Source organism: Lissotriton vulgaris, chromosome 11 (assembly GCF_964263255.1).
Source record: "Lissotriton vulgaris chromosome 11, aLisVul1.2, whole genome shotgun sequence".
NCBI lineage: Eukaryota > Metazoa > Chordata > Amphibia > Caudata > Salamandridae > Lissotriton > Lissotriton vulgaris.
In genome coordinates this window covers 64,368,728-64,395,092 of record NC_141699.1, presented here as the reverse complement: position 1 = coordinate 64,395,092, position 26,365 = coordinate 64,368,728, and the positions used below count along the sequence as shown (strand labels likewise).

The 26,365-nt window shown below is 45.3% G+C and overlaps 1 protein-coding gene across 1 annotated transcript in view; it reads left to right on the top strand.

Moving 5' to 3' along the window:
• LOC147678979 (carbonic anhydrase 15-like) overlaps positions 1 to 26,365 on the top strand; it is a 175,767-nt gene that overhangs the window by 25,029 nt on the left and 124,373 nt on the right. Inside the window, exon 2 of the mRNA XM_086942696.1 lies at positions 11,800 to 11,835. Within this exon, the coding sequence (XP_086798822.1) occupies positions 11,800 to 11,835 (36 nt within the window). The remainder of the gene's footprint in view (positions 1 to 11,799; positions 11,836 to 26,365) is intronic.

Genomic DNA, 26,365 nt, shown 5'->3' with positions numbered 1-26,365 from the left:
CCGATTCGGTATTACCGAATGGGTAATACCGGGAGGTATTTCAAGGGTGCCAGGGTATCCAAAGGACACCCTGTTGCACCCCTAAAATATGCATGTGTGCATGGCACACATACATGCCACATACATGCCCTAAGGGCATGGATATGTGCCACATGGCACTTCTAAAAAAGCAAGAAAGTGCTTTTTTAAAGGAATTCGGTAATTACCACCAACTTGAAGTTGGTGGCAATTACCGATTTCTTAAGGCCCAAAAGCACTCTTTTAAGTGCTTCCTACATAGCATTTAAGGAATCGGTATTACCGATTCCTTAAATGCAAGGGCAATAAGGAATCGGTATTAAGGAATCTGTATACTACTTACCGATTCCTTATCTACCGATTCCTTACCTATATTGGGAATGGCTAAATACCGGTCGGTAATGGTGAAATTTACCGAACTTCACCGTTACCGACCGGTATTTAGCCACCTACATCGGGTCCTTACTTCACCAGGAATTGGGTATTTTTGGCAAGGGCACTAATATAGGCCTGAAGATACAGTATTTAGGGCCTGATTTAGTTCTCGGATGGATTACATTGGCACAACGGTGACGCATATCCCGTCCGCTGAATTCTAAATCCTATTACATCCTAGGGGATTTATATTTTGGAAGACGGGATATCCGTCACTGTTGTGACGGTGTAAAGCATCCACTGAGATCTAAATCAATCAATCAATCCATTTGTAAGCGCACAACTCATCTGTGAGGGTCTCAAGGCGCCAGAGGGGGCGGGGGTGCTGCTACTGCTCGAACAGCCAGGTCTTGAAGGAGTCTCCTGAAGGCCAGCAGGTCCTGGGTCTGTCGTAGGTGGACGGGGAGGGTGTTCCAAGTCTTGGCGGCAAGGTGGGAGAACGATTTGCCGCCAGTGGTCGCTCGACGGATGCGGGGAACGGTGGTGAGGGTGAGGTCAGCGGAGCGGAGCTGGCAGTTCGGGGTGTAGAAGGTGAGTAGTTCATTTTGGTGTGCTCGTCCGGTGTTGTGGAGAGCTATGTGGGCATGGGTGAGGAGCTTGAAGGTGATCCTCTTGTTGACGGGGAGCCAGTGAAGGTATTTCAGGTGGGCTGTGATGTGGCTGTGGCGGAGGATGTCAAGGATGAGGCGTGCAGAGGTGTTCTGTATGTGTTGTAGTCGTTTCTGCAGTTTGGCTGATGTTCCTGCGTAGAGAGCATTGCCGTAGCCCAGTCTGCTGGTGACAAGGGCCTGGGTGACTGTCCTCCTGGTTCCATGTCTAAGATGAGGCCCAAGGATTTAGCTCTGTTGACTAATTAGTAAAAACACAGCTACCAAACAAGTGTAGGGCACAACGGGAAAATAGTTCCAGAGAGATGTTAGAATAACTCAAATAATTTACACCACACTGATTCAAATGGAAAAATAGGGAAGCTCATCAATTGTATCCATCCAGCATCCACCCAACCCACCCACCCATCCAGCCATCCATATATGCAAATTAAACTTCAAGACACTAGGATGCAGACATCTGTCCACCGATCAGTACAGGGGGATGCTCTGTAGGAAAGAACAGGGCTATGACAAGAAGTGGCTGCTCCGAAAGTCTCAGAGTGAGCATGAAAGTAAGAGCTTCTTTGCTTCAATGACTCCAATGCTGAGCTCAAACCTGGAAAGAAAGGGACCTGGATGGGGAAGAATACCTGGGGGCAGCCCCTGGTGGGGTGGGAGGAGGCGTCCCAGCCACGGTCACTGCTGCCAGTGAAACCAGCGCCTAGTTATTCAACCTGTCCAATGGTCACCGCAGACCCGCACAAAGCACCAGTATGTCTACTAAGGTCAGGCCATCACTAGATTCCCAGTCTGCCTATCTGGGACCTGGTCCTCTGTGGCCGTGGGTAACTCACATCATCTACAACTTCCAACAACAGGTATCCTATTGGCCTACACACACCCCAGGAGCTTCCTCCTGCAGCAGTGCTAGCGCCTCAGCATGGGCCTACAATGTCATGTCTCTGACCCAGGTTTCCACTTTGGGCCTCACAGTGGATTTCCAAGCCATTGCTATGTGTCTCTTGGCTAGGATGAGTGCTAGGTCAATAAAGCTGTTCCCAACATTCCTGGGTGGAGGTCTAGGCAAGGCTCCCAAGAGACACATTTTGGGAGTATTCTCAAGTTTGTGAAATGATGTCCCATTAAGTTTTGACAAGACCTAATCTCAAAATATCCGGAGCCCGGGACATCCCCTGGTCATGTGGCCAAAGTCTACATCTATCGTCCCACAGCGGGGGCATCCTCTAGGGTCACCTCCGTAGATTACCTTGATCCTCTGGGGTGTCAGGTCTGTCCTGTTAGTATAGTTATATTGGATATATTTGAGGCATTTGTTACGTGACACCTTCTGGGGGTATGATAGTGCTGTTCCCCACTCCGCGTGTGACAGGTACCTTCCCAACTCTATGGTCCAGCGTGCCTCTAGAAAACCACATAATCAAGTGGCTGCTGGTGCCCATTGTCAGCAAAAGTTGGAGGATGCCGTGGGTCTGCTGTTCCATGTCTACTGCTCCCCATAGGTCACAAAATGTTTGCGTTATAGCCTCGTAAGTGAAGAAGTGACCTGGTGGCAGGCCAGTCCGATAGAACAGCAAACAACCAGTAATAACGTAAAAACACAACACAAGAAAAATCCCAAACCAATTTAGAAAAATAGGCTCTAAGCTGGCCGCCTTAATAATGCAGGGTCGTTAGGCCCTTTATGTGGAGGCAGAGCACAGGCTATTTAGTTGTGAGTGGGGCTGTGCTCAGCTCTGCCCCCCCATCCTGCCAGAGGCTGGCACATCTAATCCCTCTATTAAGTGTCAGTCTGGGAGGAATGCACAAAGTCTAACTGTCAGATACATCCAGTCTTTTGACCCTTGACAGACTCCAGGCACAAAGGTTTGAGGGCAGGAAAGTGCTACATTTCTAAAAGTGGCATTTGTAAAATGTTCATGAAAAATCAGCCTTTACCATTAAAGAGGGTTTATCATTACACTTTTATAAGTACCAAACATGATATATCTACTTGCTCCCAATTAGGAATTACAGCTTATGAAAAGTATTAAGGAATTTCTAATGATATCCTAGGAGAGGAGTAGGCCTCACAGTAGTGAAAAATGCATTTGGGAGTTTTTCAGTACTAGGAAATGTAAAACTTGAAAGGACGTCATCCTCTTAATTACACAGGACCCTTCCCTATGCACAACCTAGGGCCTACCTCAATGGTGACCTATATGTAATAAAAGGGAAAGCTTGGCAAGAGGGTTAAAATGCCAAGTTGACATGGCAGTTTAAAACCTGCATTTAGGCTGCAATACAGGCTTGGGACATGGTTCAAAGAGCTACTTAAATGGGCAGCACAATATGTGCTCTAGGCTCACTGGTTGGCTCTATGTTGCTCCTGTGTGAACTCCATACAATATTCTCTTGTTGGTTGACTCTGCCTTCAGGGTTGGACTTTGGTCACTGCTAGGCAGATTTGTTTTGATATTATATGGCTGCAAACTCTGTCTCCAGGGGTTGAACCGCTCTTGCTCCAGGCTGGACTCTGTTTAACATTCTCAGATTGCTTAATCCTTCTTCAATAGGTTGGGGTTCTCTTGAGCTTGGGTAGGCTGCATGTAATAATATATGGCTGTCTAAACCCTTCGTACAGAGTTGGGCCTCTGTCACTCCTAAGTGGACCAGGTAGAAAATGTTTCAGTTGCTTAATCCTACATCTAGTCATTGGGCCTGATGCACTCCGTATAATAGCATCTAGATGCCTAACCATGCTTTCAGGGTTTCGACTCTGTTGCTCGACTTGATTCCATACAGAATTCTCTTCTTGCTTAACTGGTCCCTTATGCATATGGCCTCTGTTTTACTCTTTGATAGACCCATATCACTGGTGCAACTACTGATCCACATCAGTGGTGGCATCTAATATACAATGCAGGCCACCCTAAAGATGGTAGGTATTCTATCATGCCACAGCCTATTCTCATGATGTCCGCAACACCTCTTGCTTAAGAAAAGTGATGTGCTGCACCATGGTCATAGAGAGTTTTACAAACCTTGTGCACGTCACACAAGGCCTCCCATAAAGGCCAATCTACAACAAACATCCATTTCAGTCATGTAATCTGAATGGCGCCCAGTATCCCAATGCTAATCGGATGCTTTGCAGTCACTTTAGGGTTATGGAGTGTGACATACACACCATATTTGTATCGGCCACCACTGAGTGCTTCACATCAATATATATATATTGCTGATACAAACAAAAAGTGGTGAGGTGGGTGGAGGGGGTGCTGAGGGAGCATGGGAGGGTAGTGTGGGGGTGAAAAATACATAAAAGATTTACTTCATGCTGCCGGCCTCTTCGCGCCTCGGTGCACCTCTCCTGCTCCCAGCAGTTTCTAGGTCATATCACAGACTCTCCATCCAATCCAGATGCTGCTCTTATGCTATACTTAGCATGAGAGAAGCATGGAGATTGGCCTGAGCGGCCTGGTTAGACGCTCGCTCAGGCACAGGAAGTCTGTGCTGTTTATTTATGGAATACAGCTGGGTGGGAGAAACCTAATTGTGCATGTCTGTTTAGCTGGCCTACGATGGCCGGCCACACAGACATGAGCACTTGTAGCAGTGTATACCGCTCCACCTCCCAACCTCCCAGGGTCAATCAGGATAGCCCGGCCCGCACTTGAATCAGCATACCAAGCATAGCAAGAAAAAAAATGATAATAACATGTTTTATTATCATTTTATTTTTCCTTTATTCACTGCTCAGACAGCAGTAGGGCGGTGCCCCTCTGCCTTAACGGAGGAGCCGCCGCTCGAACCACGACAGAAGAAAAATGTTATTACACCTGGTGTGTCATGAATCCTCACTCTATTCCTGCACGAGTTCCTGCACGAATGCATTGTGGTCTATATACCATTGACCTTTTGAACTATGACCTTCTTCTTTTTCCAGACGTGCTTGCTATCTCTCTTATACTGACATTCACAACTGTATCTTTTCTGTCTTTCTGTCTGCATCTCTAAGGACACAGGAGAAAGGGGGCAGGTAAGATGAGACTGTATGACACTTAACAGAATATATATACGATAAAGATAAAAGAGATTGCCCGCAGGGAAGAGCAGAGGTGGCAGTATCTCTGCATGTGTGTTATCACCTAATGTGCTGTGTTCTTGCTTTGCTTCCATTGAATTGATCAGTTGAATTAATACAGCTGAAAATAGTGATTTGTAGGTGAAAAGTTCAGTACTGGAGACAGTGTCCATAATGACCTGGTGCGAGGTGCTCAACCTACATGGCACGCGTGGAGGGAGAAAAGGATTCCTGCATTATAGGTGCACTACTCGTCCGTGAGGGTCTCAAGACACTGAGGGTGGGGGGAAGGTGGGGGTGTCAGCAGATCCATATCAGTCGAAGAGCCAGGTCATCAGAGCCTTCCTGAAGGTGTTCATGGAGGGGGCACGTCTAATGTCGGTGGGGAGCTCGTTCCAGCAATCCCGTTCCGGCCAACTGTGTTATTAAGGTCATCTCAGATGGCAACAGGGGTAAATTCTGTGCTTCTTTCTGGACAGATTCCTGTTTGTAATTCGAAAAGTATAGAATTATCTTCAATGAATTGTGACATCTGGGCGAATGCTGTTCTTTCTAGGAGTTTGCCCAGGAAAAGCCTATTTATAACTGGTCTGTAGTTGTCAGGGTTAAATTGGTTCAGGTTTGTTTTCTTTAGCAATGGGTGTCTATGACTTTTTTTTAGATCTTCTGGAAATATTTTGGTAGTTAAGGAATTGTTGATGATTCTTCTTACTGGAGTGGCAGCAGAGGCAGTAAGAAGAATTTTCTAAAAAGTTTGTAGTGGACACGGGTCAGATGAGCTGCCGGCAGGCTTGCTTGCTTTGACCAGGCCTATACATTCATTGTGTGATATTTGTTAAAAGGAATGGAGTGGCTGTATTAGCATACTCTTGCAGTGTTTTTTTGGAAAAAGTTTGGCATGATTTTTTGTTGTTGTTGTAAATAGGAGTCCAACATGTCTGCTTTGGCCATGTAATAAATTGTCAGTTTGTCTGTGAGCTACTTCGAGGCAATTTTCAACACGAAATTCTGTGTGAATTTTATATAATTCTTTATGTGCACATTTAGTATTTTGAATTCTGTCTGAATAGTATTTTTTCTTAGCTTTTTTGATTGGTGAATTGTATAATATGTTTCTTTTCTGTGGGTGAAGTTGGTCTTGATTGGTGTTTCTTTTGAGCCACGTACGTTGTAGTTTTCAAATTTGTTGTTTTATCTCCTTTAGCTCTGTATTTCTCATTTTCGTTTGTTCTGTTGTGTTGTTTTTAGTGGTATTAGGAGATCAAAAGCTTCCTGTAGCCACTAATATCTTTTTAACAGAATTTATCATGTCTAGATCTGTACTGGATGTTAGTTGTGTTTTTAAATGTTCAAAATCAAGTTTGTTACACAGTCGATAGGTGGATGCATGCAATGTAGTTTAAGCTGTGTTGCCTTGTGGTGTTTTATGTTGGAAAGCAAGCAAATGGTGATCTGACCATGTGACTGAAGAGAGACATTGTTTGAACAGTAACTAGTTCTGCACTTATGGCAGACAATAGCTTACCACCAGTTTTCGTGAACTTTATGTCTAAACTAGCAGCCCGCCCCGGCTTTGCCCGGGGGCAGAAGGGGGCTGGGGGCTGCATTTTGAGCATTTGCTTAGTCCCGGCCGGGCCCCCGCCCGCCCCGACATTGCGTATACCGCTGCCCGCCCGCCCGCCTCCCGCCTGCCCGACATTGCGTATACCGCTGCCCGCCCGCCCGCCTGCCTCCCGCCCGCCTCCCGCCTCTGCCTTACCTCAGCCGCGCTCCGGACTTAGCCCCCACTCCCGGGCCCCCGCCCGCACCGACATTGCCCGGACCGGCTCCCGCCTCCCGCCTCGTCTTACCTGAGGCGCCGCGGCACTCCTCGCCGCACGTCACTCTTCGCCGCACGTCGCCGCTCGTCACCGCTCCTCCCCGCGTGTCGTCATCACGCAGGTGTAGGTCGCGGTTAGTGCTACGTCGCGGCCGGCGCTTGTTTTAGGGGACTACTTTGTTTTTAAACTTTAATTTTTTAATTTACGTTTTTATTTTATTTTATGCAGCCTATGTCCATCTACACACCCTGAGGATTACAACAATGTATTGGGTGTGCGGATTGGCGCTGTGGTTCCCGAGTTTACCTTGCCAAAAGGTGTCTGTTCTCTCTTTATAATAGTAGTATAAATTAGGTTGTGTGTCTTCTCCACTCCCTCTACAATGACCGGGTTTTACTATTTTTTCTGTAAATTACATTTTTTATCTATACCCTTAATATCTTTTAGTGTTTCTCGGGTAGTGGCTTTCTAATTAGACTACAGATATTTATGCATATCAACACACCTTATTGTCAAACAGGAAAAGAGGATCAAACAAAGCCAGTCCTCAGGATGTCACTGCTCCCCCTCCCATCCCCCCCCCCCGCCGTCTTCCATAGCAGAGGCAGGGCCCCCAGTTTCCAGGAAGTAGGCTTCTCCAAGGGGTCACAGAACTTCGGGCAGGCAGGGTGCAGACCCTCAACTGGCAGGCAGTGAGGAGATGGTCATATGGCAGAGCACCCACCTTCCAAGGCCAAGTGCCAGCTGGCTGGCATGCCAGAATGTGGCAAGCCCTCCATCTTACAACAGAAAGGATAACTGAGCCAAAACACATCAAAAAGCAAGAGTAAAGGCGTCGTAAGAAAGGAAAACACTCAGGGAGACACTGAAATCAGAGAGCATTCCTCACTTAGACTGTGCCTTCAGTGTGCCCAGAAACAGGGAGCGAGGGCATGCCCTTGAGTTGAGCAGGATCTGAGGCTGAAAGGCTCTTCAGAACCTGCTGATGAAATGACTTTGACACAGGAGGGACCGTCCTGCCGCGGCTTCGAGCCAGCGAGACGCGCCCGTGCCAGCCCTGAAAGGCAGCCATTTTTTAACGGAATACATTGACTTTTAATCAAAGTCAAGCAATTGCAACGTGATCGATAGCTTCTTGCGCGTTCCCGGGAGATGAGAACACTTAGGCTTCCCAGGCTCTGGCACGTGGCACTCCGCTCTCCATCAGACAGGAGGGATGGCTCATTGGCAGGAGTGAGTCCCGTGAGCACAGGTCCGGACTCCAGTGAGCCGGACTCCTGGAAGCAGCCACGGCACTGGGGCAGCCATCGGTCCCTGGGCTGAAGAAGCGGCCATTTACACTCCTTTACCTTCAGTTTGTGACACCTGCTCTGTTCACGCTGTTTCCGCTGCTTCGAGCATATGTACTTCCGGGTCAGCTGAGGGATTCACCCTTTGGGCCCCTAGAGATGAAAATACAAGTGAAATGTTTAAACGCTGAGTTACTCCAGGAATGCTTGCTACAGCAGCCTTTATGACAGACACCCTTGCCCTGCATCCTATTCTCAGATGATGACATCACTTCCTGTCTTATGAGTGACGCGAGTCCATATTAAGAAAGTCAAGACGTAAGGCATGGCATTACTTCATGAAAGACGTTACACCACTCACAACGTTTTATGTATGAATGACATGTATATTACATTATGAAAGGCATATGAAATGATGAACGACATATTATATTGTGAATGGACTTTGATATTATGAAGGACATGAAATATGACCTCAATGATGTATTATTTAATGAATGAGATTTTGAAAAATTATTGGCATAATACATTATGAATGACAATTTATTAAACATTACCTTTGGTAACATGAATGATGAAATGTGACCTAAATTACGTATTATATTATGAATGATATTACTTTTTGAATGACATATGAATTGATGAATGATTTTATATTAGGAATGGCTTTATGCATTATGAATGACCTAAATGACGTATATCATTATGAATGACATATTACGTTATGAATGATGTTACTTTATGAATGACATGAAATTATATTATATCATGAATGGGTTTTTGCATTATGAATGACATGAAATATGACCTAAGTGACGTATTACATTATGAATGACACACTAATATTGACTTTTTAACATTATAATTTGCATATTATACTATGAATTGCTAATGTCCGCTTAAGTCCTGAATTCCATAGCAAAAATGACATTATGTGCAACATCACAGTAGACATTATTTAGAAACCATTCACACTCTGGTGATCATACTCGCTAGACATGACATCATTGCCCAGTGGATTTTACACTTTTACAAACTCTCATACCGGAGACCCTGTGTTAAGTACCATACCATACCATAGCATACCATACCATACCATTACCATACCACACCATGCCTTGCCATACAATAGCATACCATAACATGCCATGGAATACCATCCAGTACCATACCATGCCATAACATGCCTTGCAATAGCATACCATACCACACCGTACCGTACCATACCATACCATACCATACCATACCATACCATACCATACCATACCATACCATATGTTAGTGTATCATACCACATCACACCACGCAACACAATACTTGATGCTGTTATCTGTGAGTAGACCCCGAATGCCTCCATGTAAAGGCTGAAGATGGATGATAGGAGGCAGTATGGAGCTCTTGGTGACTCCATAGGTGAACGGGATCCTTTGCGACCAGTAGCCCATGTTTGTACAATTGAAAATATGACCCTAGGTGCACTGAACACACTTGGAGACATGGATATGAATTATGATTGGACAAAAGTAATCCAATCAATATTGGGTTTCTAATATGAAATTAAATATCAACTCTGTGTTTTAAATATGTATATATATGAAATGTTATCCTGCACTTGCACTTTCTTGGCACTGAATGTACTTTACAAGCAATGTCAATATGCTGGATGAATTAACCCATGTTTGCCAAGGAGGATCAGCAGTCTAGCTGTTGAAAAATATTAAACAGAAAGGAGGGATAAGCACTGAGCACTTTATTAATACAGTCTAGACCTGGAGGACTCTATGGTCCGGTAGAAGGTTACTGGAAGCCAAAACACGTAGACCGTCCTGTTAGTACGATTGCACTATGGTGTGTGAAATAAATCACTTTTAAAATTGTTACCTTTGCTGTGGTGCCATGACTCAAAAAAACACCCAGTTCAAGCAGAACCGACGTACTAGGACACTTTAAAGTTGCTGTTGCTCGAGAATTTATTTGGCAGGAAACAACGCGTTTCATCTTACGCTTGCTCACGTTGGCCGTAAGGTGAAACGCGTTGTTTCCTGCCAAAAAAATTCTCGAGCACCAGCAACTTTGAAGTGTCCAAGTTCATCTGTTCTGCATGAACTGAGTGTTTTTTTATTTTATTGGGCGATCGATAGCCCCAGCTCGGACCGCTGGTGAGCAGGCTGGGAGTGATCCAAATTACCGGAGCCGGTGGTGGAATCAATCTATCTATCTATCTATCTATCTATCTATCTATCTATCTATCTATCTATCTATCTATCTATCTATCTATCTATCTATCTATCTATCTATCTATCTATCTATCTATCTATCTATCTATCTATCTATATTTTTATATATATATATATATTTATATGTGTTACCCAGTTGCAGTCCCCACTGATTAGTTATAGTTAGGATCGTGTTTCCACAGTAAAAAAGATTTTTTTGTTTTTCTAATAACTTTAATGCCATTTGACAAATTTTCACGAAACTTTCCACAAAAGTGCTCTTTTTCCCTTAGTTTACGCACTGCCACTTCTTGAAAATATGTACAAATTTGGCCCTTTTGTTATTCAAAAGCTGAGTGCTTCTGGTATTTGCTAAAGTTTTTAAATACCTAGAAAACATTTTAATCATAACACCTACTTCCTAGATTTTCTCTGAAGCTATCAGAACCTGAATGGTTCTTGTTTTACCTCTGGTACTTGCAACGTCTACGAGGCAACAAGCAGCCCTGCTTTAGTTCTCTTTCCACCAAATGCCTCCTTATGTGGCATTGCTTTCATTTGTGGTTGTAGCAATCTATGGACTATTTTGGCATTTTACACACGTGTGTTTTAGGGGAGACCTGACATACCAACTACAATACAGCATCAGGAATTTGTCATCATATTTAGTGCATCGCTTCTTTGTATTGCGACTTATATAGCGCACGTATCACCCGAAGGCATCAAGGCGCTTGCCTTGGGAACCCGTCCTGGCTTTTTCCCTGTGAGATAACCCCTACTGGGCATCCCCAAGGTGAAAGCCAGGCATCCCGCAGCGGGTGGGCCGCCGTAGTGGAGATTAAGCAAGCTATTGCCCAGAGTTGCAGCGTGGGACCCCATGATTAGAGTAGGCACCGAGGCGAGAATTATCGAGTCCATGGACATTTTTGGGCTCAGGACCCTGCCGCATCAGGAATTGAACCCTGGTCCCGGGCCAGACCTCTGCATCAGGGTCTGCCGCTCTAATCAGTGAGCCACACTCCTCCTCTTTAAAGCTAGATTGTCAAAAGGTGCCTTTCGTGAGTTGTGAGTGGAGTCTGGCTGCCATTTTGGAGTCTCTTACCTCTCTCTTTTACCATAGAGTGGATATGTATTAAAAAAAGCAGCTTTCTTTGAGTATCAATTGGCATAAAATACTTGGAAATGGGGATAAATGTGGGGGCTTAATAAACCTTTAGAAATCCATGTTTGTGGCTCCTCTTGACTCTCATCTGTACTGCCCTCTGAAATCGCGCCCACCATATTAATTTCTTGGTTTATTTAGCGCCTACATGGCATCTCACTTGGATTCTTTTTGTTTTTCCACAGCTCACTGGTGCTACTCTTCTCAGAATCCATCATGTGGTAAGTTATCTGTTTCCTCTATAAATGCCTCTGGTGCCAGTTGCGGTCCAGTCCCTTAAAGCGTGTGAACATCATTGTAACAGCAGTTGGTGACATGTCCAGTACTGTGCAATACTGCCATGTGGTCTGCCAAAATGGTGGGATGGCAGCTGGTAGTCCAGTAACCAGTATACCGAAGGAGTGCAGTGGTGCTGGAACAATTCACAGAGTGGGGTGCTGCTGCTGTCAATGTTACATCACTAAAGTTATACGGACAAAGCCGGACACCTGGCCTCTGCCTTTGAATGCACAGCAAATGTGACAAGATAAAAATATGATTTAAAGGAATCTTTATTGCTCTTTCACCTTCTGAATGGATCACTGATATCTTGCTCCTACACTTATAATGGTGGTAGGGAGCAAAATATTGGAACACAATATTGTTGACTCTGATATCGTCTAGTAACACAAGGAGGGTACAAAGTTCCCCGAGTAAGGTGAGGGTGTGAATGTAGCGTAGAGAAGGAAAAGGAAAAACGGGCGGGGAATTTCCCTTTTTGGAACTAAAACCCTCACACACCAGCAAGCTAGGTGTCATGCTTCATCATATGGGTTCTGCTCCTCGTCAGACTGGCGCTGCAATGTCTGACGGGCACCCGCGAAGGGGCTCTTTATCGGAGATCTTCTGTTCCACCCATATGGTGCATGCGTGTGAGAGGGCAAGTGGATGTGTAGTCGTGAAGTGAGAGTAAGTTAAAAAAGGTTAGGCAATCCACAGGGAACTTTATTAGTGTGGTTGACTCCCTTGGTTAAAAGGTGGGAGGGGAGATAGGTGCTGTGATAAGGTTCACAGTGAGATATCTACAACCCTCTGGTCAGGTCGACATTTTTCTTGCATTTTCCTTCTCTACGCTACATTCACACCCTCACCTTATTCGGGGAACTTTGTACCCTCCTGTGTTACTGTTCTCCCGGACATGTACACTGGACCCCGCTAAATATAGTCCGTTTCTGGTTCGTCCCTTTTGTTGATATATCTAATATCGTCTAAACATTAAAAAATTGTTTTTTTAGACACAGAGTTTACAGTAGCAAATGCTAATATTTTAATTTGAACATTTAAAATAATGTACATTAAATACATTCTACTAATATTTAATACTCTAAATAAATATATACTTATATTAACAGACAAACACATATATGTATATATATATATATATATTTTGGGGCTTACTCTGCGTTATTCTTCTCTGGAGAGGAAAAGACTGTGAATAACGGTTACGTTATATATATATTTATTAATTATGTTACTATATATTTATATATATATGCGTGTGTGTATATGTATATATATATATATATATATATATATATATATATATATATATATATATATATATATACATATACACACACGCATATATATATAAATATATAGTAACATAATTAATAAAAACATTTTGCATTATATTATTTCCTGTGGCTGTGTTGGTGAGTGAGAGGGAGTGCCAGTGGCTATATGAGTGAGTGAGCCGCGATGTGAGAGGCTCTATGGGTGTTTAAGTTGGTGTGAAGTTACTGTACGGATGAGTGAGTGTGTGTCAGAATGGCTGTATGAGTGAGTGACTAGGTGTGTAAGTGATTGTATGGGTGAGTGAGTGGTTGTTTGAGAGGGTGTTTGGTTAAGTGAGTTGGTGAGTGAGTGGCTGCATTGGAAAGTAAGTGTCTGTGAGAATGGCTGTATGGGCGAGTGAGCAGATGTGTGAGTGCTTGTATGGATGTATGAATGGGTATGTAAGTGGTTGTGTGGGTGTGTGAGTGAGAGTATAGGTGCTTATGCGGGTGAATGGGTTCAGAGGCTGTATTGGTGAGTGAGTGGGTGTGTGAGTGGCTGTGTAGGTAAATATGTGGGTGTGTGAGTAGCTGTATGGCTTAGTGTGTGGCTATTTTTCTGGCTGTATGGGTGAGTGACTGGTTGTATGGGTGAGTGAAGGGTTGTGCGAGTGGCTGTACAAGTGAGTGAGTGAAGGTGTGAGTTGCTCTTTGCAGGAGGGATAGGGTGTGATTACTGCTATGGGTCTGTGAATGGGTATGTGAGTGGTTATGTGAGTGGGCGTACAAGGGGTTGTATGGGGTTTGAGTAGATGTGTGAGTAGTTCTGTGGATGATGTCATCAGTGATATCATCAGTGCTGTCAAAGAAAATGTCATGAGTGATGCAATATATGAGGTTATAAGCAGTGCACTGCAAGGACGTGTAAGTTATATTTAGCTAAGGTAATTATGACTACTGAATTTCACTGGTTTTGTATGAGTGAAATCTGAGCCTAACTATAACACCCCTGTAAGCTTTGTTTTTTTAGTGAATTTCTATGTTTTTTAAAAATTCTATTTTCTCACTATAATGTCCCTGTGACCTTTGGTTTTTTTAAGTGAATTTCTACGGTTTTTCAAATTCTATTTCCTAACTATAACATCCCTGTAACCTTTGTTTTTTTAAAGTGAATTTCTATGTTTTTTATAATTAGTAGTTGCATTTGCAGAGTGGTGGAGAAAGGGGCGCGACTCTAACTAGTTCAAAGGAATCCCACTGTGTTGGACTTACTGGAGGTGATAGGAGGACTTCTTGGCCCCCAAGGACCCTCAGCATCCAAGAGGACTTCATCCCTCAACCAGTATTGCGCCAGGAAATGCATTTGCAGAGTGGCGGAGAAAGGGGGCAGGGCTCGAGTCGGAGCCTCCGACATGTGTACGCTCCAGGAAGGGGACTTTGGGGGTCCGTGCCGGAACCCCCTTCACCCGTAGTCATACGAGGTGATCACAGTAGGGGAGCCAAGGCTCCCTATGCATGTACAGTGCGGGTGGCACAGACGCGTCCCCATTACAGGGGGTGCCCTTGTGCGCACCGTACCTTTTTCGTCATTGTACTTGGGCACTTGGAGCCCCAGAGCACGAGTCGGTCGGAAAGCCCTCCGGATCCTAATCGGATGGAGCCTTCTCCCAGCTAGATCGGAATGGGCCCCGTAGCCTTTATCTCATAAAATTTCAGCTACAGGAGGCCAGGCAGCACAACTTTTTTTAAGGAGGCTGAACAATGGCTCAGCAAGCCAATAGCCGCTTTTGATGGGTACGGAGGTTTGAAAATTGGCAAGCCAGATTTAGGCGTTTATCATTTCATGATCAGTAAAAAGATAATAAGCATATCTGTTATTTATGGCATGGAGAAGCATCAACAGTGTGCTATGAAGTTCCACATACAAAATAATGCTTGGGACCCGATTGTAAATTGTAAATTGTAAAACTAAGTTTTGTAGTACCTAAAGTAGAACTCAGATAATACTTACTACAAAATGCAATTCATAAACCTATGAGTGGAGATCACCACCTTTGTCTCTCCTTTCTTTTCTGGATCAGGATCTCCACTAATGTAAGCATGTTATTTTTTTTAATATATTTGTTTACTAAATTAGGTAGGGGCCAGTGAGAGTGGTGGGAAAATGGGAAATAATTACTCACAAAATAGGTGAGGTTAAGGGGAAATTATGGATCGTTTTGGAAGGGGAATGGTATTACAAAACACACATCCACAAAAGACTGAGACCATTTTAGGTCACTAATGCTGTTATAAAGTTACTGCAGCCCTAATCATGTCATAACAGACTTAAATGTACTCCACCCTAGTCTTGGAGTAAATCAAGCACCACACTATTATTATGTTTTAAATTCCTTACATGTTCAAATAGAGGTATTTCTGATTCACGGATATTTAGACGCAGATTTGCACATCTCTAGAATTCTCACAGGTTAATAGCTGAACTCCTGGAAAGCTGTGACACAGGTTCATAGGAGAACTCCTAGAAAACATCAAAAGACTCCTATATATGCTAACCCAAAGACATTTCGACATGCATGTTAGCTGTAAAATTACACATTCTTATTTTTTTCCGTGTGTGCAATTGCTCTTCAAAACACTTTTTTTTTTCAATCAGGAAAATGTTTTTCCCTGTGGAGAAACTCCCTTCACTACTTCCCCACAAACTGTGGGTGTGTTTTCTTCACATTTTCACCCTGGAAACAAATGTACTACTTCCCTTGATAGGAATAAATGACTTAATTTCATAGTTGGATAAGGTTTGTGAATACCCATAAATCAATATGTTTGTGGTTATGCACAAACTTTCCAATGCTTCTTTGCCCGGTAATGCTCTGATACTTAACAGTAATTTTCATTACTTCTGGTCCTGTTGTCCTTGTCTCATTCATGACATATGGAGATATATCATCTCCCAGATGGAAAAAAGAACACAAGGAATGCTGGTTCCCCCTACCCCGACCCTGTTCCATATGCAGTACTTAACCAGCATTTGTTCTGAACTACCAAGCCCTCCAAGGAAGGTCTACCATTCGGGTGGAATGGAGGGTGGAATGAATGGGACGAGGACAACGAGATCAGGAGTAATGAAGATTACCGGTAGGTAATAGGGCATCAGCCCCAGGTTCCAAAAAGTCGTCAACCCATTTATGACATATGGAGGACATTAAAGCCAGACAACCGGCTTTCCAAACTCAAAACAAACACCCAGGAAACCACACCTAATGCATCACCCAAGTGAATTTATTCAAGGAAGGTGCAGAAAAAAACACATTTAGGAGCACACAGCCTGCAACACCCCTAACCCTCAATTGGCATCCTCCCCCAAAACATTCTGGAGATGATAATGGCGAACAAAAGTATTTGAGGAAGCCCACGTTGCTGCCCAACAAACCTCAGCAATGGACACACTTTGCAATTCTGCCTAGGCAAGCACCATCCCCCTCGTGGAACGCCCCTGCGCCCCCACCGGAAAAGGAGCACTGGCAAGGGAATAAGCCAGCACATTCACCTGTTTCAGCTATCGACTGATGGATAGTGAGGAAGCCTTCTCCCCTTTAGAAGAGGGCCCAAAAGAAACAAACAAAGGCTCAGATTTACGAAAAGACTGAGTGTGCTCCAGATAGACAAGGGGAGCCAGTTTCACGTCCAACATGGACCAATCCAATTCACTGGAAGAGCTAGGAACCACCACCAGAACCAGCTCCCAGGACTCATGAAATTGAGACACCACCTTAGGCAGAAAAGAGGCATCCAACCTAAAAACCACCCCATCTTCAGAAAATGACAAGTAGGGTTTCCTGGCTATCAGAGCACTCAATTCACCAACCCTCTGAGCGGAAGGGATCGTCACCAAGAAAATCACTTTTAAGTTGCCAAACTTAATATCAATCAACTCCAAAGGTTCAAAGGGGGCAGACACCAGAACCTTCAACACCAACGGCAAATCCGATAAGGGAAACAGCGTTTTACCACAGGACAGGCAAGAGAGAAACCGTGCAGCAAGTAAACCACCAGATCTTCCACATCAGCCAGGTTTTCCCAAGGAGACCAAAAAGCCATAATGGCTGCCCACTGCACCCGTAAGGTAGCCACCACAAGTCGCTTCTCAAACCCTTCCCACAAAAACTGTAACACGTCTGTCAAGAAACATTCCAACTGAGACAGCTGAAGGGAACTACATCAATGCCGAAAATTCCCCCAATGCCTATCATAGGATTTAAGAGTGGAAGGCCTACTGGACTGCTGGATAGCAACCACTAGGTACAGTGACAGCCTTCTTCTCTGCAACCCCCACCTCTCAATTTCCAGACCGAGAGACGGAGCCTTGGAAGAGCCAGAAACGGGACATGCTATACAGGAGGGGGAAAGCATGGAACCATCCACGGACCCTGAACAGCCATTAGCCTGTAACTGGGGAACCACACCGACAGGGCCAAAAGGACACCACCACAATCACAAATCTGGGCTTGCATCTTCAGGCGAACCAGAAACTGGGTAACCAGAGCAATTGGAGGGAAGGCATACAACAGGTGGTCGGGCCAAGGTGCCCTCAGAGCATCCATCCCCCAGGCCCTTACCTAAGGAACCTCACAAAAAAACGAGGAACCTGAGCATTGTGCTGGGTAGCAAAAAGACGCAGGAGAGGTGCACCAAACCTCCTGCGCACCTGCCGAAAAACCCTCCTGGTAAGAGACAGTTCGTGAGATGAAGGGAAAAACCAGCTCTTGGCATCTGCCACCCTATTGTCCACCCCCCGAATATGCACAGCTTTCATGGATTGAAGTTGCTGCTCCACCCACAGGAACAAAGGCAGGGCCACAGCATTTCGGGACCTGGAACAGATCTTCCCCCGATTGCTCACATACGCCACAGTGACCTGGTTGTAGGAATGTACCACCAGGTTGTGACCCTCCAACAGGTCCTGAAACCACACAGCAGCCTGGGAAACAGCCATCAGCTCCATCCAGTTGGAGGAACGCTACCCCTCCCTCAGAGACCACTGAACCTGTAAAGACCTGCCCCCAGAGTAGCTTTATTTATTTTTATTTATTTTGAGAGTTTTATATAGCGCTGGCTAGACCCAGAGGTATCAGAGCGCTTTACATAAGGTTCCACAGAAATTTCAAAATGACATCAGTTGCACGTTACATCAACTACTAGAAAAACATTTCAAGAGAGTAGAAGATGAAATAAATGGAGCTTATAAGAGTAAGGGTTGGGGTAAAGGGGTAGGGGTAGGAGGTAGATAGGATGGAGAGACGAAGGATAGTCTGCCCAAAGTCCGGCTGGGTAGGTGACGGCCGAGGGGGAAGTCCACAGCCCATCTCCTCTTTAGCTATCAGGTAGCTCCACCGGGCATCATCCAAACAGCTAGGTCTCAAGGGGAAAACAATTAAAGAGCAAAGAGGAGCGATAAATGGAGCGTAAAGGAGGAAGGGGGCGGAGTAAAGGGGAAGGTGTGAGAATACAATGGAGAGATAAAGTAAGTTCTGTCCAAAGACCGGCTGCGTAGGTGACGGCTGAAGGGGTAGTCCACAGCCCATCTCCTCTTTAGCTATCAAGTAGCCCCACCGGGCATCGGTCAAAAAGCTAGGTCTCTACGGTCAGAGATAGGTTCACAGATTCTGTATCCTGATGGGTAGGCCGGATGGGAGATGTGTTCGAGGACTGGCCAATGCCCGTTTTGTCCAAGAGAAGCTCATGAACCAAATGCGCTTGAATCTGTTGTTAACACCAACAGAGGGCAGGGGTGAAACCGGGTCCAAGGTACCAAAATCCCTGCTGCCGCTATATAGCCCTACATCTGTAACCACAGATGGACCGACAGACAGGACTTGCCCATTACACCCCTGCCAAGGATTGAAATACCAAAATCCATGGAGCAGGCAGGTACACCCTGTTGAGGTTGGTTCGAAACTGAGCCCCAATGAAAGTCATATCCTAGGAGAGGACCAGCTGATACTTCTCCCTGTTAAGCAGAAATCCATGCGCTTTGAGAGATGCACACACCACCTCCAGATGCCCCAGAAGCTGCACCTCCAATGGAGCATGAAGGAGCCAATCGTCCATATAGGAGTATTAGTGGATTCCTTGGAGATCAAGGGAGGCCACCAGAGGAGGCACCACCTTGGTAAACTCCCTTGCGGCTGACCGCAGGCCGAATGAAAGGACCAGAAACTGGTAATGAACCCCCTTGATGTAAAATTTCAGAAACGTCTGGAAAAGGGGATGAATGGTTACATGATAGTACTCATTCTGCAACTCCAATGTGCACATCAGATGGTCTTTCAGTACCAATGGTATAATCCTCTGCAGGGTCTACATCTTGAAGGAGAGATGCAACACATACTGGTTCAGACCCTTCAAATCCAAAACCAGCTGGAAGCCTCCCGTAGCTTTTGCCACCAGAAAGATGATTGAAGTAGAAACCCCCTTCTACCTCCAAGGGGGTAACCACCCCAATGGCTTCCTTCTGTAGCAGAAAACAAATCCCCTGAGACAAGGCCATCTGCTTCTCTTTCTTGGAAGGCTAAGGGGTTGGAGAGACCCCTGATTTCAAAGGGACCTCTCCAAACTCAATCCGGTATCTGTGTCTCACAATGTCCAACACCCAGGTGTCAGAAGTAGATAGCTCCTATGCCCGGAGGAAGTGCCGGAAGGTGACCTCCGACCACTAATTTCTGACCCACCATATCGTCAGGAATAAGGCTTCAGATGGGCAACTTACCCTTCCTATGCTCACCCCGTCCCACAGGGAATTGTCCTTGAGACCGCAAAACTGCTTCCTGGAAGAGGAGCGAAAAGGAGACTTAGGCTTAAAGGACAGGTTTTCACTAGCTGCGCCTTTGAGGGAGGAGGAATGTTTCTTCTCCTTGAATAGCTTGTCCAGCTTGTCCTCCCATTCCACCGCAAACAACAAAGACCCTGAAAAGGCAATGGAAAAGCTGATGCCTTCTGGGCAGAATCTGTCCTCCAGTCCTTAAGAATGATATCCCGGTGGGCTGCCACATAAGACCCCTCTGCCCCCTCTCCCCGGAAAGGGCTGATGCCCAGACCACATCAAAAGAAACATCGAAAAGATATTCCACTTGGTGTTCAATCTGCTCCAGAAGACCAGAGCAGTCATAATCCTGTCCGGGTCCCGCCACTCCCTCTGGAGGACCTCAGAAATGTACTGGTGTACGGGCAGATCCAGCAGCACCGTACTCTGTAATTGCTGCAGCAAGCCCCCAGAAGAAGTGGACAGCACCTCCCCATCTGGGAAACCCATATTAGGCTTCACATGCCTGATCAAAGCCAGCGGCATCTCTTTGGAAATATACTTCCCCTTCAGCTCCTTAGGACCTTTCCCCTCTTCCTACAACCCAGATGAAGATGAAGAAGGAACTCTTGGGTTTAGAGGAGTCCCCCGTTTCCAACAGGCTCTCTCTGATCAACCTCTTCAATATAGCGTCCTCACACTCCTTGCGGCGCTTTAATCCAGGAGGGGAAGGAGAAGCTAAGAGGGAACTGGACAAAGGAGAGGAAGACTCATCCCGATGCTTCTTCTTTCTAGCATTTTTCCCCATGACAACTGCAGGAAGGCAGCAGAACAGTACCACACCAAGCAGCTGCACAGTGTTCAGAAACAATAATAATCCGCTATGCTGTACCCATCACTGGACCCAAATCAATATTCTTTTGCCCCAACAACCAAAAGAGAAAATGCCCCCAGGGTTGCCCAGTCGCGCCCTCCATGACAGGTGCGCCTGGACCCAGTACTCCAACATGCTGTAAGCCAGGCACAGCAGAAGCAAACACGGGGGAAACATCCTTTACAATGCAACTTTTACCACGCAGTGCTGTTACAACGCAAGTATTACAACGAAAACCATTACAACGCATTACACTGGGGGGCGCTCTAGGATAAGGAATAAGTTTAATTTACTATCCAACACCTTCCCTAGTGTCCACGGGGACTGGAGTTGCAATAGTAAATTAAACTATTCACTATCCAGCACCCCTAAGTGTAATGCGTTGTAATGGTATGCGTAGTAAAACCTGCTTTGTAACAGCATGCTTGGTAAAAGCATGCGTTGTAACATCATACATCCAACCACGGCCTCCAACTCAGTCATGCCATTCACCAGAATTTGTTTGTCTTCCATTCAGATGCGCCCGCATCTCGGACACCTTCAAGGCAATAAGGGCCGGACTTCTGCGTCTCCGCACCTCTTGGCAAGCCCTACAGACAGGAAGACACTCAGCAACCGTCTGTACGCGTTCCAGCAGATGGCTCAGTGAGACACTGCTGCTCCCGCCCAGCAGGAGCTGCCCTGCAAATCTTGTCCCATTCTGTCGGTGGACAGAAAAAAGAATAGAACAATGTGCGGGATGTGGGAGTCACGGGAAAGGCCCTGCAGCTTCTTCCCTCTTTTATGTCAGGCAGAACGCACACCGTTAGCTGCGGAGGCTTTAGAGGCCTTCCCTGTAGGGTCCCCCAGGAATCATCATTGAGTCCCACTCTTTTTAACCTCTACGTGACCCCCTCTGGTGAGCTGGTGAGATCATTCGGGTTCCAGGTACTCTCCTATGCGGACGGCACACAAATCATGGTTTCCATCTCGAATGATTTGCAATCTGTTGCAGAGAAGTTTACTCAGTGTTTGTCCAGCATGATTTGCTGGATGAAGGGCAACTCTCTAAAGGTCAGTGCCGACAAGACTGAGGTGCTGGCACTTGGCTCTTAGAACTCCATCTGGTCAAACGCCTGGTGGCCTGCAGGCTATGGTCCCCTTCCTGTCCTGGTTAGGACAGCAAAAAATCTGGGGGTCACTTTTGACAAGGGTCTGACCTTTGATGCTCAGGTCAGCCGTACTGTCAGCACTTGTTTCTATATTTTAAGAACTCTTAGAAAGCTGCTGCCGTATATTCCGTCCGTACTGCATCAGTCTGCCATCCTCGCACCAGTCACCTCCCGGCTGGACTCCTGCAACGCTCTGTACCTTAACATCAATGCGGCATCTCTGAACAAGCTCCAGCTGGTACAGAACACCGTGGCAAGGCTGGTCCTTAATATTCCAAAGCATCAGTCAGCCAGGGAGGGGGCTGGTGCATTGCACTCCCCCATCAGGAAGCATATTTCTTTCAAGGTCCTGAGCGTGGTATATAAGGCCTTGCACAGTAAAGGCTGACCGCATTTGAAAACCATGTTTCAATGGTACACCCCTGGGAGGACCCTGAGATCCTCCAAACAGAAAAAAATGGTCTCCAGGATTTCCCAGGTCCAGATGGGGCGGCCGCTCCTTCTCTGTAGCAGCCACCAAGCTTTGGAATTCCTTGCCCACCTTCATTTCCAATGTAGACTGACTTCCTGTGTTCAGAAAACTCTTGAAACATGGTTATTTTTATTATAACTGGATGTTAGTGCATCTCTCTCCTCCGACGTCTGCCCAGCTCCTTGACACCTGTGGGTATAAGTGAGCTCTACAAATATTATGCTAACCTATCCTAATGCTTAATATGTACTCCTGGTGGGAGGGGGCAGGGTAGGGGGAACCAGCATTACTAGTGTTCTTTATTCTGTCTGGGAAATAATATATCTCCATATGTCATGAATGGGACAAGGACTTAGGGACCTGGACCTGGGGGTAATGTTCACTCTTCGGGCCCGATTCACAAAACTAACTTAGGACAATATCCTAAACTTACTACTTTTGGTATTCACAGAAGTTAGGGTTTTGTCTTAAGTTTGTCTTAAGACAGACTTAAGAGAGACTTAAGACATAATCCTAACTTAAGTCTGTTTTAAGACAAAATCCTAACTTCTCTGAATACCAAAAGTAGTAAGTTTAGGAATTTGTCTTAAGTTAGTTCTGTGAATCGGGCCCTTCATTCATAGGAGCTGCTTCACTCTCATGCATTACTCCAACTCAGTTAGAATTGTGTGTGAGTAAATAGATTTCAAAGTAAAAAATCATATGCTGGGAACATAAAACGTGAATTTGCACTCAAAAATCATGGTGATTTGCATGGATAAATTAAACGTACATGTACAAATAAGTTCATGAATCACACCCTAACAAGCATATTAGGTTTAGTTGGTGTGAAAAAAGTTATTTGCATGCATTCAAAAAGTAAAATATTTACTTGAAATGTTAAGTCAAATGCTTTAGTGCACTGTTTGAGTGGTTGCAGTTCTGAAGTAAGAAGCACAGCATTTTTTTACATTAGTGAACGGCTGGGCTTCAGTGGAGAAATCTTTACCTGGATTTATCAGTACATTTGTCTTTTGAATTGAAAGGTTTTGCACCTGCTCTTTTCAATGTTCAGGTAACAACGAGTCTCTGGTTAGAAGGGAATGTCGAGGCATTGTTCACTGATCCACGAGGGAATGTAGATTAAATAAAGGAAAATTATTGGGTAAGAACTCTGCGGGTTATTTGTTCGCACTTTGTTTTCAGAGAATAATGGTCATCTATTGGTGAATAATTACCATGGTGACCTTATTTCCTTTAAATATGGGTTTTGAAATCAATTGTTCAGCGTGTATATATTCCTCCTGCAGTTCACTGTGCATTCAATAGAAGTGCCAACTGTTTAAAGTGCAGTGTCATCCGACTTGCCTCCTACAGTGATGAAAGTCATCGAGTTGAAAGCATTGTATAGGACAGGAGATGCCACGGGCATTATCAAGCCACCAGTGGAAGGTGGCACTTCGGCCAGAGTGTCTCTCTGCGGACATCCCAGGGACCACAGGCCATGCATGGTCACTTCCATTTCAGAGCAGTGCTCATGTCTAACAGGCATACATACATGCCGAGCGCATGTTTACCCTGGACGGCCTGGCGGTTGTCTGTCTGCATCCTTCGCTGTGTCAGACAACAATTTTTTTTTGATAACCAATTTTATTGAGTTTTTAAAAACAAAACAAAAAATACAGCACTGATAGTTCATTTCGAGCCTGGCACAATAAATGACTGTCATCACCAAATATGCGCAAGCACACATTGTGACCCACACCCGTTCCCAATATCGCGTACAAACTCGACCCAAGAGGGAAAAGAGGAACTCTGCTGCTCAACCTGGCCCAACCACTTACCCCGGACCCTCTTGTGTTTGGTTGGACATCCCCTAGCCTCGTACAGTGGTCTTTCCTGTGCCGTGCACCAGTCTACGCCTGTAGTGGTGAGGCTCGCTCACTACACACTGTGCAGGGGCTGGACTGACATAAGTGCCAGTGCGGCTTTGGGTTCCCAGTCGGCCCTGCACTGCGTCACTGGCAAATGGCAGGAATATTTAAGGCAGATGACGCATTCCTGACTTTTCTCCTGCGCTGGCACCCTTTTGGCAGCCGAGCGCCAACACAGGCACCCTTGCACCGTGGTGCAAGGGTCCCGGCGGTGCATTCAGAGTTGTTTTTGTGCAGGAAGACACACCTTCCTGCACAAAAACCATTCTGAGAGGCATTTTCCTCTCTCTATGTTGCTGCAGAATACAGCACACACAGTGGGAGGAAGTAACAAAGAGAAATAAGACTATGTTGCTGCAGAAGGCAGCACACATGGTAGGAGGAAGTAACAAAGAGAAATAAGAATATTTCCCCTTGTTACGCCTCACCTGGGAGACGTATCTTTTTATTGCATTCCCAAATTTACAAGGTCTTGTAAACCTTGGAATGCGTCAAAATACAAGGGAGTTGCATGGGAACACACACGCAATGCTCATGGAATGGCTCCCCAGGGCAGAGTAATGCAACACAGAGATTTGCACTGCGCCATATTAGTCCAGATGTTTGGATCCACTAAAAGCCGTGCAAAATGTCTTCAGAAATCTGACTTACCGATTCCATGGCTCTTGCACCACGTTGCGTGGTGCAAGAGCCACACAAGGGGGGTCATAGATATGGCCCCAAGTGTCCCTGCAGCACACATGTCTGTTTGCGACTGCCACATGCCGTTTGCCGAGGCAGATGTAGGTAAGATTTCCAGAACGGTTCTTCCATCAAGGGTTTTACGCAGGTATCATAGGAAAGACCGCTGCAATTAAGTGGCAGGAGAAGACCAAATAATGTTGCAGGGTTGATTAAGTTATACGGCATGAAAAAGCAAATAATGCAGCACAATTAGTTACATTAATAATATTTGTGATTTTTGTATATTTTGAAACTATCTGGTCATGGGTTCCTCTGATTAGTGTAAGTTTAATACCAAAGTACAGCAATCAACAACTGAGAGGTGACCAGCTAACAATTGGAAATGGCCTTCCGCTCTGCCATAACTTTTGCAGCAGCATTTTAGTAACTTTTGATCCGTTTGAAGTGGAAACAATGTTTTTGGTAAAATCTGTAAATTATTCAGTATATGATAGATTATGTGGCAAGTGCAGCAAATCCATAGTAATATATTACATGAGAAGCAGGGAATGAGGGGGGCTGAAGAGGCTGGTGAGACGCAGAGGAGTGCGGATTGTTAGAGGTGTCTAAAACACAATATTTTGCAAAATAAGCAATGGGCCCGCTTCACAGAATTAACTTAAGAGAAAATCCTAAACTCACTACTTTTGGTATTCACAGAAGTTAGGATTTTGTCTTAAGACAAACTTAAGACAGATTTAAGACAAAATCCTAACTTAAGTCTGTCTTAAGTTTGTTTTAAGACAAACTTAAGACAACATCCTAACTTCTGTGAATACCAAAAGTAGTAAGTTTAGGATTTTGTCTTAAGTTAGTTCTGTGAATCAGGCCCAATATTTTTAAACCCTGCAAAACAAAGACGAGAGAGAGAGTGCATGTGTGTTTGTTTTTGTCTGTAAAAGGCCCAGGTGAAATCCGACAGATACCTCACCATACTCGACTAAAAGTACCTGTACCCAACTAATTATTGGAATATATATTTATAGGGGGTGTAACATCCCAACCCCAACCCTTCCCCTTGCCCCTAGAAGCTACGCCTCTGCAGATTGCAATGAAAACAGCCTCACAAATGGCCCTATTGATGTAGGACTGGGAGTGCGCAAATGTTAAACTGGCGGTTTCTACACGAGGGCGGAGGAGTGTCGCCCCCCCTATTCACGTTTAGCGCGTAGCAGCAGCCAGCCTGCCTCCAGCCGGGAGAAATGGTGGCATGTCCTCCTCTGGGAGGACTTGAGCAGGGCTGACTGGACGCTCCAAAGTGCGCATGTGACTTTGGCCGGC